General features: G+C 36.6%; 1 protein-coding gene across 8 annotated transcripts in view; it reads right to left on the bottom strand.

The window, feature by feature from the left end:
• Positions 1–15,170, bottom strand: part of LOC109414157 (1-phosphatidylinositol 4,5-bisphosphate phosphodiesterase epsilon-1) — a 106,619-nt gene that overhangs the window by 50,434 nt on the left and 41,015 nt on the right. For all 8 annotated transcript variants that reach the window (XM_062860426.1, XM_062860423.1, XM_062860424.1 and 5 more), the window contains exon 3: positions 238–1,157. In XM_062860426.1, coding sequence (XP_062716410.1) covers positions 238–888 — 651 coding nt within the window. In that variant the 5' untranslated portion in view covers positions 889–1,157. The remainder of the gene's footprint in view (positions 1–237; positions 1,158–15,170) is intronic.

Here is a 15,170-nt window from a genome sequence, read left to right on the forward strand (position 1 = left end):
ATCCGGAATATCTTCGGAACGGTTCCGGGTAATGCATCATTGGTCAATTGGGTGTAATAAACTTGCACAAGTTTATAATCGATTAAAAGTGGTTTCAAGAAAATCGGATAAAATCTGACATTGGCAATCATCAAGTGATTACTTTATGGCAGTTATGTGATTATCATAATCTGCAAGCAACAATGTTAACCAAAGACAAGTTGCAATAAATTAATTATTATTCCTTGAAAATATTACCTGATAGAACAACTGGTATTCTGCGTCAGTTATTCGCAGGGCCACCTCTTCCGGGAAGTGAAGGATGTTCTGTAGCTCCTCTAGTTCTCCGAACGATGGCGTCGCCGACACAGTCACTGCCGCAGCCGAGGAACTCGTGCTTGCAGTTCCGCTTCCTCCAGTCCCGCTGGGCACTGCAGCCGCTGCAGCCGCCGACACCGCTAATGCCGTCGAGCTAGCCGTTGCTGGTCCAATTGTTGCTGCTGGTGCTGCTGAGACGACTGCTGGTGGCAGATTGCCAACGTGGCTTTGCGAGCCGTCAGTATCAAATAGAGCATTCTTTTCGGGATCGTTGTCCAGCAATGTTTCCTTAATGGTTTCACCCTCACGATTAATTATAATCTTTTCTGTGATGATTATCGTTGGCTCCGGTTTGTGTGATGGTGTCGGATTGAGAGCTGTGGTCGGTGTCGGAAACAGTAGTGATATTGCTGCTGGATGCTGCTGTTGTTGCTGCTGCTGTTCTGGCACCTCGTGCTCTTCGTGTTGCCGTCCTTCTTGATTAACTGAAGAAAATGACGGAACTGGTAGGGTCGCCGCCGATGGTGAAGGTGATAATGTTTCCTCTGGCGCGTTACTATTAAATGGAAGACTTGGGAAAGCTTCACGCATGTTATGTAATCGACGTGGTGGATTTAATGTGACATTCTTCTACTGTGCCGTTCTTCTCTACCTTTACTTTGCCATACAGTAGCCTTACAATATTGTATATTTTCCGTGAAATGAGAGATGATTGACGCATTGGCTCATGACAGAAATTATCTTCCTGTTATGCGGTTGACTCTTCCACTACTAAGTTAAGAGAAACTACGAAGAAGACGTTGATTCGCTTCACATTGGAGTGCTTGTTGAAGATGACGGTGCCGTTACTGTTGTTGTTTCTGTAAGAAGGAAAGAAAGAAAGAGTATAATAAATTAAACTAAATCACACAGGAATATGTACTTTGAAATGAATTTAATGATTGATTGCACTGGTCGACATAATTGAACTTCTCGTCTTTTTGGAGAGTCGTAAGTTTAATCATAATGTTCTGAGTTAACAGCTGATTCATAATTTTCTGGATTGATAACAGTTTTAAATATTGCATTGAAACGACTGTCAAAATCTTAATGTATAAACGTTAAAACTGAGATGGCCGTTCCAACGCATTAACATCCATTTTCAGTCGAGAAGTGCCATATAAACGTTTGAAATACGGCTTTTTTATTTTACTTGTTTGATTCAGCTTTTTTTTAAATAAATTTCCACGCTCGACCAGTGCATAGGTATACCTCGATTTAGTGGACATTTCAATTTTCAAAATGTCTATAAAATCGAATTTTACATAAAATCGAAGCAATTTATCTTATTTTTATTGAAATTGTATACCAATGTACCAAAACATATAAAAACTGAATGAAAACTAAGTTTTTGATAAAAGGCTCGGAGTTTTTGGCATATATAAGTTGAGAATAATAGATAAATAGAAATTTTGGTTTTCTCTTATGTCAACATTTTGAGGGCGCCACAAATAAATTATTCAACAATTTTAAAATTTTAAGGTAAAATTAGAGTAGTCCAGCAAATTTCTTAACAAATCCGATGCGGTTAACGATTTTGCCTAATTGTTTGGGTGTTTATTTTTCACCAAATACATTTATTATTTATCATCCCCTCCTTGAAGAGTCAACCAGCACTGTGACAAAAGAATAAAATGAGATTTGTTTCGGCGTAACGTTATTTGCATAAATGTTCCAAAAAATTCGAAAAGTTCAGAAAGTCATTCAGGGATTCATTTGAAAATGTCTCCGAGGATTTACCCTGGAATTCCTTTACGAATGGCTTCAAAAATTTTCCATTACGTTTTTTTTAAGAAATTCCTCCAGGGATTCCTTCTGAAATTCCTCAAGGGGTCCCTTCGGAAATTTACAGATTTGTAAAAATCACTTGACAAAGCGTGGTTACTGGTTGTGCTGTATTTGTTGAACGATCTTTTAGTAGGAGTATTGTAGGTTTGCACCGCTATCTGCTCGGTCGCCTTTTATTGCAATTTTGTGGTGTTACATAAAAGTAAGTGAACCCACAATTTTCAATTTCCCAATCAAATAATCATATTACAGATTATTTCAGAATATCTTCCATGTGTTTTTCGAGAAGTGTCACAATTTTTTTTACGAAATCTGGCATGAGTTGCTTCATCAACTCCCTGATTTTTCACACATCATTTCAGAGATTGTTTGAGTAATTCGCCCAGGGTCTTCATAAATTCCTCTGGATATTTATTCAGAACTATCTCTAGGCATTCGATTAGAGAATCTGTTGGAAATTCCTTCAGAAAATCTACAAAAAAAATCTCCAAAAATTCTTCTAAAGAATCTTTTTTAAAAAAAAATAGGAAATTTGTCCGAGTATTCGGGCAAAAATTCCCACAGGGATTTTTTTTAAATAAATTCCTTTGTTTAGGAATTCCTCCTATTCTACAAATTCCACAAAGAATTCTTTCAAAGCATCTCAGTAAATCATTTACTTCTGGAATTCTTTATTTTTTCCAATATCCACGATTTTGAACAGAAATTTCTCCAGGGATTCATTCAAAAATTCGTCTAGACATTTATTCAGAAATTCCTTTAGACATTTATTCAGAAATTTGTCTAGAGATTTCTTTAACCAAACTTTCAGCGATCTCTTCAGAAACTATTCCAGAGTTTTTCAAAAAAATGCTTCAAAAGTTCCTTCAAAAATTTGTTCTGGAGTTACTTTGGAAATTCTTCTAAGGATTTCACCAGAAATTCCCACTACAACTTCCAATTTCTCTAGAAATTCCACTAGTGAGTGAATCCTCCTAAAGTTTCACACAGAGTAGTGTATGAGTTCCTGCAGAAATTCCCCCAGTGATTTATTTAGAAAATCCCTCAAATTTACCCTATTTTTCCGGGACTTTTCTAGATATTTTTTCCGAAAAATCCTTCGGATATTCCTTTAAGGCAAAACTGGAAGCATTCCCTCATTTTTTTGGTTTTTGTTTTATTTTTATAAATAACGAAGCAATATTTCCAAAATCGGATTTCGTACATATGTGGAGTATGGATCAAGGTATCTCCTGATTTTTTTTCCTGGTGGAAAATGTTTTCCATTTTTGCAGAAACCATTTTTGAACAAAATTTCACAAAAAAATGTTTTCTGCAAAAATGGAAAACATTTTCCCCCAGGAAAAAAATCAGGAGATACCTTGACCCATTCTCTACATGTGTACGAAAACCGATTTTGAAAATATTGCTTTGTTATTTTATTACAAATCAAAAACCAAAATATGAGGAAATGGATCCAGTTTCGCCTTAAGCATTCTCTCAAACGATCTTCAAGGATTTTTTCCAAAACTTTCTCCGGGGTCTGCTTTAAATAATGTTCCAGGAATTTTTTTAATCTCTATTTCTGTCAGAAAATTTCCTTGAGATTTCTTTAGAAATTTCTCCAGGAACTCTTTAAAAAATGTTAGATTTGTTCGGGATTGTTTTTTTTTTCAGGGATTCCTGTAGAAACTGCCCTAGAGATTTCTCCACATTTTTTTCGAGTGATTCTTTCAAAAAATCTCCCATGGATTTTATTACAAGATAATTCAACTAATAATTTCTTCAGAAATATCTCCAGATTTTCCTCCAGATTTCTTTACAAATTTCTCCAAGGATTACTTTGAAAAACTTTCACTGACTTTTCGATAATTCTTTCATGGACCCTTGTTTAAATTTATTCTAGGATTCATTAAAAAAATCTTTCACGAGTATAAAACTCCCAGGGATTCTTAAATGAATTCTTTCAGGGACTCCTTTGGAAACTTCTAGTAGACTTAATTGTAGAATTAGCATTTAAGTTAAAATACACGTTAATATAAACAAAAAAAACTTCTAGTAGATTTACTTTTTAAAAAAATCCAGGAAATACTCAAGAATTTCAGTCAGAAATTCTTTCACAACATTTTCTAGAGATTCCTTTAGAATATCCTCCAAAAATTTCTCCAAGAACTTCTTATGAAAGTCTTGCACGGAAAATGTTGCCTAGATTCCTTTAGAAATCACATTCAGAATTTCTTTTTAAAAACCTTGCATAGATTGTTCCAAAAATTCTACGAATTTGTTCAGATTTTTTTTTTTCTTAGAGAGTCCTCCAGAAAATTTTCAAAGAATTCTTCCAGAAAACGTGTCATGAACTTTCTCAAAAATACTCCATGGATTTTTTTTTAGAAAAGGATTCACAAATACATTAAAAATCAGACATACAGAGCTCCTTCAAAATTTTCTCTGAAGCTTTCTAAAGTATTGGCTCCAAGGATTGCTTTAAAAGTTCTTCAAGAGATTATTAGAGAAATTACCAAGTTTTCTTCACATTCCTTTAGATAAATTCTTCAAAACATTTCTCTTCAAAAAATTGCTCCATAGCTTGCTTAAGAAAGACTTACATCTCATGTGTCGGGTGAAGATCACTGCGTCCTGATTTTAGAACTATTGTGATATACCCTTTTTCTGTGAGGTACGCAAGTTATCTCAGTAGCTAGCTGTTAGCAGTAGCAATGCTATATAAAGCCAACCACGTCCTTGGGGGACTATATCCATATGTCAGTAGGCCCTGAGAAGGACTTGCTGAGAACTTTGAACCTACGTTGGGTGAGTGCACTGCAATAGCAGAGGATGTGTTCTGATGTTTCTCTCTCCTCGTCACAGAAGCGACAATTTGATGTTCGGACTGCTCCGATCTTTTGTAGAGATACCGCAGTGTCCAGTTATTAGACCGGTGTAGATGTTGAGATCCCTTTTGGTGAGACTCAATAATTGTTGGGTTTTCTTGGTTTTCTTGGGGTTTATCGTTACGAGCCTTTTGGATCGTGCATTCCAGTTTGATGTAATTTGACTGATCATGTATTTGTTCAGTTCCATTTTTGCAGAGCAGTCTGAGATCCTGCAAAAGGGTTCAGGGCCAATGAACCTTCAATTATATCCATGCCTGGCTAGCTCATCAGCAATCTCGTTTCCCTATAGACCTGTATGTCCTGGTATCCAATATAGATAGACTTTATTGCGTATGGATAAGTTTTTCAAAGCCAGAATGCATTCCCACTCTAGCTTTGAGTTACAACTGTAGTAATTAAGCGACTTAAGTGCCGCTTGGCTGCCAGAGAAAATCCTCCAAGAATTCCTTCAGACACTTTTCTACAGATTCTTACAGAGATTCTTATGAGGGTTCTTACGGAAAGTCTGGAAGACATTTTTCCAGAGATTCCTGCAGAAAGTCACACAGAGATTTCATCAGAAATTTCGCCGGTATTCCTTTACGTATTTTCTAAGAAATTCCTCCAGGATTTCCTCCAAGCGTACCTCTAGGAATTTCTCTATGAATTTCTCCAGGAGTTCTTTGAAAAAGTTGTTTAGGATCTTTATTAGGGGATTTCTCCAAGACTTTTTTTTTGCAAAAAATATCTCAAAACTGTTGGGTATTCTACCAGGGGTTTTCAGGTGTTTTTTCAGGTATTCCTCCTATAACACTAGTTTACAAAAACGAAAGTCATGAACTTCTATCAACGACGAAAATTAATAATTATGTTCTGATATCAAGATCGTGTTTCAAAAAATTTCAAGGAAATCAGATTTTTTTTTCGAAAATCAGGCTTTTCCGTTTTTAAAAATATGGAATTTACTAAAATTCAAATATTTCGCGTTGCAGTCAACGAATTTTCAATCTTTCTGCATATATAAAAAGCTGAATACAATATGTTTCGATCATCCCCGGGTAGAGGTGAAGTACTGACGATCAAAACGTGATATATGTTTGATTGATATAAGAGATAAAAGATCTGAAAATAATATCAAAAAATGTTCCTGGGCCATCTGAACAATATCAAAATTTGATATTTCAAGTTCAAACGAATAGCTTGCTGCTATTGGCTAGATCTTACAAGATCTAAATATGATCTGATAATGATGTACCAGGAGTAAATTTTAGATATTATTTTTAGATCTTTTATCTCTTATATCAATCAAACAAACCAATATCACATTTTGATCTCAATATCAAAATATGCTCTTATTGAGTTCTTTTCCTCTACCCGGGTCTGAACATAATTTGTGCATCAATTTAGTAAGTTTGAGCTAAATTTCCAAAGCATATTGAAGATTTGTATTTTCTTTTTCAGTAAGAAAATATTAATAAAAAAATCTTTCTCAACGTACATTTGAAACATTTGATGTTAGCCAGTTACAGTAACAACTTCAGCTCAATCAGAGCATTGGTTATGGAAATAGAGATGTATGAAGGGAGCAACTTTGCTTAGAAATAGACCAAAAATCGATTTAAAATCGACAGCCTTATATGGAAAGTCGAAAAAAATTTCAGCTCTTCACGTTTTCGAACTCAAGGCATGATTCTACACTAAAAATGGTCATCACAGGAATAATTTATCACATATCTGCCGAAGCATAATAATATCCTTTTTATGGAATTTGCTACAAATTTTGGAATTCAATCAACTTAATACACGCCAAGATAGTATGAGGTGTGGAGCGGACCTGGTGTGATGGTTAGAACACTTGACTATCACGCCGAGGACCTGGGATCGAATCCTACTCCCGACAAACTCACAAAATGTGGGTTCTTCCTTCGGAAGGGAAGTAAAGCGTGGGTCCCGCGATGAACTAGCCTAAGGCTAAAAATCTCGTTATTACAGATAAAAAAAATAGTATGAGTCATCTACCATAAATATCAGGAATATATTACAATTCTCAGTCAGGAAGTCATAAGAAATGTTGAAAAGTCAGAAATGGAAGTATGAAATTAGGATAAATATATAAAATTAACTATGTCATGACGTATGCTTTGGCGCTATTATGGGTCTTTCACAACAATTCATTGATATGAAGTGCTCCGCGTGTCGGCTGAAAACCTCTGAATTATAAGTCATCATAAAAAAAACTGTAAATTTCAAACTAAATGGATATTAAATTTTTTTACTATTAAAAAATGTACAAAAAACGAAATATAATGTAAAAAATTCAAAACGCGTGAATGGACAGGATTGATACGTCAATAGCTGATATCAGCATTTTTTTTCCAACATGGAACGAGCTCACCAATTCCAGCTGACGATGGTAAATTCCTTTTTCATCGTTCTACTACGAATTCGTCACTTGAAATATCCGTTGTCAGCATTAAGCTACATTTTCACTGCCTGGGCTTACGAACTCCTTGAACATTTTTGGATTTTCTCGACTTCACACGATGTGTAAATGTCATCCAAATGAAAAAAATCACATAGATGAATTTACAATGAAATAGTCGTTAGTCACAAGAGCTTCCATTGAAGTTTGATTTTTACCGTAAGCCTAGCACAGTTATCGCTCTTCGTAATCAGGAGGATACATAGCCATCGTTAGCAATGTACGACAGCATGATTTAACAATAAATTATATAAATTGCTATATTTCTGCCAAAATCCGCCGAATTAAGTGCCACGCAGCATCCGCCGTTAGCGGCCCACACAGGTCCGGGAAGCAGCCAGTCAGGCAGTGGATAGAGCGCCAAAAGAACGCCAAAATCCGCGTTAGAATTAGGCACAAAAAAAACTCCGTAAGGATCCTAAAATGTGGCCCATCAGCGTTGTGCGGTGGCTCTGTAAAAAAGAAGTTAATCGCTCACGTAAACGGGACAAAAGAACGTGGGCGAACCCCGTGGCTGATGAAGGTAGGAAAGCCGCCATTGCCGAGGACATTCTAGTAAAATAATTACATTTTAGATGGATAATGAATTAAATAAATTGGCGTCGAGCTTAAGGCACCCAGGTAACTATTTAGTGTGAGCTGTCAGAGCATTATAACGATATTTTTATGGAACTGTTTATCGTCTTGTTAGCCATTGTTAAGATTTTGATTGATATGGCGTGATAAGTTTCTTTAAGGTACAGACGGATCACATTTCAAATCATTTTAGCTTTTATGAACTTTGTATCGTTTGTTAGCGTGGCAAATTATAGTTTTGAAGAGTAGCACAAGAGAGAGAAAAAATGATTGGGGTTTCATATACTCTCAGATAATGTTGCTTTTTGAAGTAACAAGCACTGCTAATTTTACCATACGCATAATTTTACCATAATTATAGTTAATTTTACCATAATTATAGTTGGTGCTGGCTAGCATTTCTCTAAGTATTAATATTGAGTACTGCCGCCCTTAATTTCAACATAGAGAAAAAAAACATTGTTCCAAATAAATAGTTAAAAGGTGAATCAAAAAATTTAATGGAACGAGCTCACCAAATCTGCTCATCCAAATTTCTTTAGACAACTGATATAAGTTCAGCAAGCAAAATTGATGTGAAGTGAAAGCATAATCTTAATGAACATTCAAAGTATTATCGATACGAGATCTTCTAGGCGTAACGTCCCAACTGGGACAAAGCCTGCTGTTCATCTCAGTGTTCTATGAGAGCTTCTCCAGTTAACTGAGAGCTTCCTCTGCCAATGCATGTGTATATCGTGTGGCAGGCATGAAGATACTCTTGGAATTTCTGCAGTACAGTAAAATTCACACTGGTATTCCAGTACAATTCCAATATACCGAATTTTGCCAAAGGAGCATCAATAGTCTTAAATTCTGATATTTTAATCGGCACAATCTAAAACTCGATCGATGGAGCTTTTATGTTTCCACAATATCTACTCGCTTACTTCATAACAGCAAAATGCATTCAAACCAAGTGAAAGAATCAGCAGCAAAAATTAAATAACATTTTATTGGGAACTTAAAAGCCTTCATCTCCGTTAAAACACAAAGCGAATCAGTGCGCAAAGCATGAAAGAAGGGTTGATGACTGTCCCGGAAGTACCTACCAGAGGATGTAGGCGGCTTTTCAAACTCTCTTTTTATATTCCATAACTTTCTTCTCCGCGGCGCGCACACCACATACATACGCTTCAACCGCGGTCGGTGCAAAGGCTAACAATGCTTGTCTACATAAATTTCCTCTTGTCATATATTGTCACGCCACCATATGCATGAATGTACTTGACAATGGCAATATTCTGCTCGGGAGACTCGGGAGCCAATTTGTCGTCGTCGGATGCCTGGCCGTCACTTGTTCCGATGATGACTCTTTAATTCCGAAGTGCGTATTTGTGGGGTATTTAACTTTAAACAAATTGTCTCATCATGTGATTAAGGATTATGGTCGGACGGGGTAAAAAAGAAACGACCATGATTAAAAGTTCGGTATTGCCTGTTTCTGGCAGTTCAGATCTGGAGTCGATCCGGGGTTAAAAATAGCACATTCTTCTTCAATGTCATATGCAATATCGTATGGTTGATTATTGCCAAAAAAAAGTGGAATGTACATACACCAAAGTAGTAAGAAATGTGGGGAAGATGATAATCCAATTATGATGTATAACAAATTGGCATATCGCCACAAGGTAATCTATAACAATTTGTTCTTTTTGCACCTACAAAGTTTCAGTATACCAATCCGTATGGGAAATTATGATTGCTAATCAAATCAACGTACGTGTGTACAAATGGACAATTTATGTGTGAATTTATGAATTCATAAAACAAACTTCAGGTGAGAATTAAACTCATGACCTTTGTGTGCTAGACAAGTGCTTTACTAACTGAGCTACCGGGCCAATTATAGTAGAAACTTCTTCCGTGGATTCTTTCGGAAACTCCATCTGGAGCATCGTCGACAAATATTTCTGTGAAAACTTTAAGGAATAGTTGCTGTAGGAATTTCTTCTGGAAATTTCTCCAGAAACTTCTTCTGGCAATTCCTCCAAAAATTCCATCTGGAGATTCAAGGGATGCAGGAATTCCTCCACAAACTTCTTCCTTCAGAAATTCCATCTAGAGATTCCAGCAGATTTTACTTTGTGAATTATTTTTGGCGATTACTCCAGGAATTCTATCTGTATATTACTCCAGGAATTCCATCCATATCCCAGACTAAACTCCTCTAGGAGGCCCTAAAGGAGTTTGGAGGAATCCACAGAAGGCATATCCGTGGAGAAATCCCCACCAGGAGTTCCTGAAGGAATCCCCACTTCAGAAACTTCTGCAGGGGGTTCTTCCACCAATGTCTTCTGTGGATTTAATCAGTTTTCCTTAGGATTTCCAAAAGAAATTTCAGGAAGATTTGCTGAGAAACTCAAGGAGAGATACTACTAACAGATTGGAAGTTGTAACTCCTGTAGGGATAACTGCCAAAAAGAAACTCTTAGCGGAAGCCCAGTAAGAAATCCAGAAAAAAAATGCTTAGACGATTCTGCATGGATTTCAGTAGAAGCTCTTGCAGAAATCCAAGGGAGAATTTCAGAAGGAACTTCTACAGAAATTCCGCGAAAAACAAAAACTGCTGCTGCAATCCCAGAAAAAAATCTTCAGAACTCCCAGAAGGGAGTTATGGAGATATTATTAAACCAATCCCAGAAGGGTTTCCTGGAAAATTGCCAGACCCATTATCCTGATCTTGAGAAATCACTGGAAAAATTTTTGGGGGAATGTCAAAAGTAACTCCTGAAAGATTGTCTGAAGGAATTTCTTCAGAAGTTTGAAATAAATTTCTTACATGAACTGAGAACTTCTGAAGAAAACCTCAGAACCTCGCTAAGCAGTTCCTGGCTGGGTTAATTACAGAAGAAGCTCCTAAAGAAATTCCAGAAGTCAGGGACTCTGATATCCAAACGAAAACTTCTCATCTTAATAACTGAGAGGTAACTAAGTGGAATCACAGAAGGAATGGCTTGAGAAACCTACTACTAATTCAAGTGAAATTCCAAGCTAGATTCCAAGAGTTTGCATAGAAAAATCCCATGCGATTTCCTAAAGGTATTCCAGAAGAAACTTTGAAAATTCCTCAAATCAATTGAGGTACAGGGAATCCTGGTGAAGCTTCTTATGGAAGTCTCAAACGAATTCTTGGAAACCTCCCGGAGCACCTCCTGGTGGATTTTCACGAGTGATTTCAAGAGGATACTACTGGATTTTCTGAAGAATCCGCCGGAACGAAGAAAATCACGGTGGGATTACGGTGGGATCGCGAAAATCCTATAAAATTATCTACACTTCTAGAGCAATCTCGAGAATATTCATGGAGAAATCTCAGAGCAAAAAATCTTCGAGGAACCAAACAAACTTCAGGATAAACTCCCAAAAAAAATGATCTGGATGAATCCTGTGAGATTACCTAAATAAATCTGAGACGAAACTCTTACAGGAATCAAAGAAACTCATGTGGGAATCAGTGCCGGATTTGGGCTTCGAGGGACCCGGGGCAAACCCTATAAAGTGGGCCCCCAAAAGCAATATTTTGAAGATTTTCAAACTTTTGTTTTGAATGTTGTGTATAATTCGTATTTTTATATTTTTAATGTTTTTTTTTTGCGATTCAGGAAAAAAACTCAGTCACACAACTATTTTGTTCATGCAAATTATTATTTTATCATTTTTTTGCATTATTTTCAATGATATAGCATTATTGTAGGAAATATTTAGGCCGAATATTGCTTACTATCGATGTCCTATAAAAGTGTGCTAAAAATAAAGAAAAAAAGTTACGAATATTTATTTCAATATTTTTTACTAAAACATCAAGACACTGCATTCAAATTTACAGCGTAAATGTCATCTTATTCAGATAGATATTACATATATTTTAAACATTCATTCTAATTCATAAGATTTATGCAAACTCTAGAGCTTAGCGTTCATTTTAACACCTAGGATTGTGGAGAAATTTTCATTAGGATTGCAAAATTCTACGAGTATTTGAAGATTCAGATTGAACAAAATTAGTACGCCAGGGAGCAACTTTAACAATACATAAAAAAAGGCAGTGAAACAGATGTGTAAAACCACTGTTTCGCGATGTTTCTGGAAACTAGATTTTCAAAACTAACCCGTATTTTTCGGGAACATTTCCAGGAATCATTATCTTCTAGTTCCCATGATAACATCTGTCCTCAATGAACTTGTGCAGATGGAACAGACTGATGTACAAGCATTGCTTAAGTTACTTCGCAAAACTTAATCTTTTAACTTATTCTGTTTAGAGACGCTTTTGTGCAGTAATTTTAACATAAATTAGTTTTTCTTCTAGACTTAATAAGAACTTTCAAGGGGTTTTAGAAAAACTCGCGTATACCAAAATAAAACAAAAACTTCTCTTTACTAAATTGTTGAAAACTATAATATCTCTCTAGAGCTGAATTTGCTGCAATCAAGCATTCAAACCAATCCCTCAAAATAGTAATTCTTGGAAATACACTGAAATTCTAAACAATTGAATTGTTTAGCAATAAAAATATTTTTTTACAGTTCAATCACAAGAAACACAAGAACTTTAAATCCAAACTGCAAATAGTTCCCATGCTTCAAAATTATGAAATTTTGGATTTAGATTTCAGATTTTGAAACAATCTGGATTGTGGATACCCTTAAAGAACCCAATTCTAACAACTCTATAACTCTATACATTAAATATAATCGTCTTTGATGTGCATTTTCATGGATTCGTTGAACAAAATATACAGTAATTATGGATTCTTGGGGCCCCCCTAATCGGGGGGCCCGGGGCACTTGCCCCCTTTGCCCCCCCTTAAATCCAGGCCTGGTGGGAATCCTTGGTCCAATTCCTGGAGGAGTTTCCGCAGAAATTAATGGAGGAATTTAACAAGAAACATGGATGAATTAAACAATGAACCTACGGAGAAAACTCGAATGGAATCCCAGAAAACGCTTTCCAATTAACATTTTCAGTCAAAAGAGCTGGTTCTTCTCCGAACCTGAAATTATTGCATTTGGCCACTATATACTGTCACGGTCGCCATGTGGTATAGGTCTAGTGAGAAAGAGTGCAACCCATCGTAAAGTTAAAATACGAATGAATCTATTTCATTTTCTTGCTGAGTGGAGACCCGCAGAAAGTGCTTTTCGTCGGTCGTCGACTTGGGTGATCTAATTATGCTTACTTGCATGGTTCTTCCAGAAGTGTATTTGGAGCTCCTCGCAGGTTATTTTTATTCCTGAAATGCCTCTAGCTAATCTTGTAGGATTTTGGAATATCAATTGCCCCATATTTTTTCTGAGAAATTTAAATTTCTTCTAGCAAATCGTCCATTCTATAGAAAGATTTTTTTTCTAGGATTTTCATAAAAGATCTTCCGGAAATCATTCCAAAAATTGTCCCAGAAAATTCACCATGAATTCCTTCGGGGAACGAATTTCTTTGAGATTTATTTTAAAAGTTCCACCAGGAATTCTCATCTTTTGGAATCCCTCCAAAACTACATTTAGACTTACCGAAGGGGTTCCCCCTGGGATTCCTCCAACAATGTTTCTGGTATCCCTCTAAGTAATCTTGTGTGATTGTACTCGATTATCTTTTGAGATTCTATGAGAAGTTTTCGTTTGGATATCTTAAAGAGCTCCAGAGCTCATTACATATGCGACTTCCTAAAGCAATCTGAGAAGAAACTCGTACATGAATCAAAGGAACTCATGGATGAGTTCTCGGTGGAATTCCTGGAAGAATTCGAAAAGAAACATATAGATCAATTCTAGAATGAACCTTTGGGAAATTTTAGATAGAACTCCTTAGGGAATCCCAAAACAAACGTGTTACAAGAGATAGCCAAGAATGAACCGTACAGAATTACCTAGAGAAGTTCCAGAAAACTTGACGGAGGAATCTCAAAAGGTATCCATTGAGGAACCGTAAACTCTTTGAGGAATCCCTACAAAAATAGTTCTTTACGGTTGAAATTCTTGGATCTTATGGACGTTATCTCACGAGATGTAATCCCAGACAATAAATCCGGTAGGAATCCTTGAACGAATTCCGGAGATATCCTAAGAGGAATCCTGAGGAGAATCGCGCAAGTATTCTCGAGAAGAATCCTGGGAACAATCCGTGAAAGAATCTAGCGGGTATTCCTTATGGAATCCCGACAAGAATACCCGAAATAATCCATGAAAAATCGCGGGAGGAATCCTTGAAAGATTGCTGGAAAAACCCCAGAAGAAATCTCTTAAGGGAGATTCCTGGAGGTATCGCAGGAGAAATCCTGAAGTAATTATTGAGTAAAGAAGGAATCAACTGGAATCCCGAAAGGCATGCTAGGAGAAATCCTAGAAGGAATACCTGGGAATTCCTGAAAAAATCTCAGAAGGTATTCCTAAAAGAAACTCGGGAAGAATCATTGAAGAACCAGAAGAAATCCCTGAATGAATCCAGGAAAGAAGCAATGAAGGAATCTTGAGAAGATTCCATTAAGGAATTTTGGAGGAATCCTAAAAGAATCCTTTATGGAATCCCTCAAAGAATGTATGGAAGAGATCTCTGGTGGAATCCAGAGAGGAATCCCTTGTTGAATCAATGACGGAATCCCGGAAAGTATTCTGGAAGCAGTCCCAGGAGAAATCCCGGAAAGAATCTCAGAAAGAACCCATGAAGGATTCCCCAAAAGAATCTTGGGGGTAATTCCCGAAAAAATCTCTGAATGAGTTTTCGATGAAATCCCTAAAGACATTCCGAAATTCATGATTCAACGAAAGGCATCACGGAAGAAGACGCTGGAGGTTGGGTCTGGGATCATTTGGGCAGGAGGATCTATTTTGGGCACTCAGTTTATTTCTAACCGATTGACTTAAATTTTTGAACATGGCTTCCCAAGTAACCAAAAGTTCCGCTTCCCATGACAAAATGCACTTTCAAGTTCCGCGAAGTTCAGATAAAGTTCCAAATGGAACTTTCTGGCTGCTTAAGAGGCTAACGATGAGCCTTGCTGGAACTTCGGTCACAAGTTCCGGCAAGGCTCATTGTTAGCCTCTTAAGCAGCCAGAAAGTTCGATTCGGAACTTTATCTGAACTTCGCTGAACTTTA

This window comes from Aedes albopictus, chromosome 3, assembly GCF_035046485.1.
Source record: "Aedes albopictus strain Foshan chromosome 3, AalbF5, whole genome shotgun sequence".
In the NCBI taxonomy this organism is placed as follows: Eukaryota; Metazoa; Arthropoda; class Insecta; order Diptera; family Culicidae; genus Aedes; species Aedes albopictus.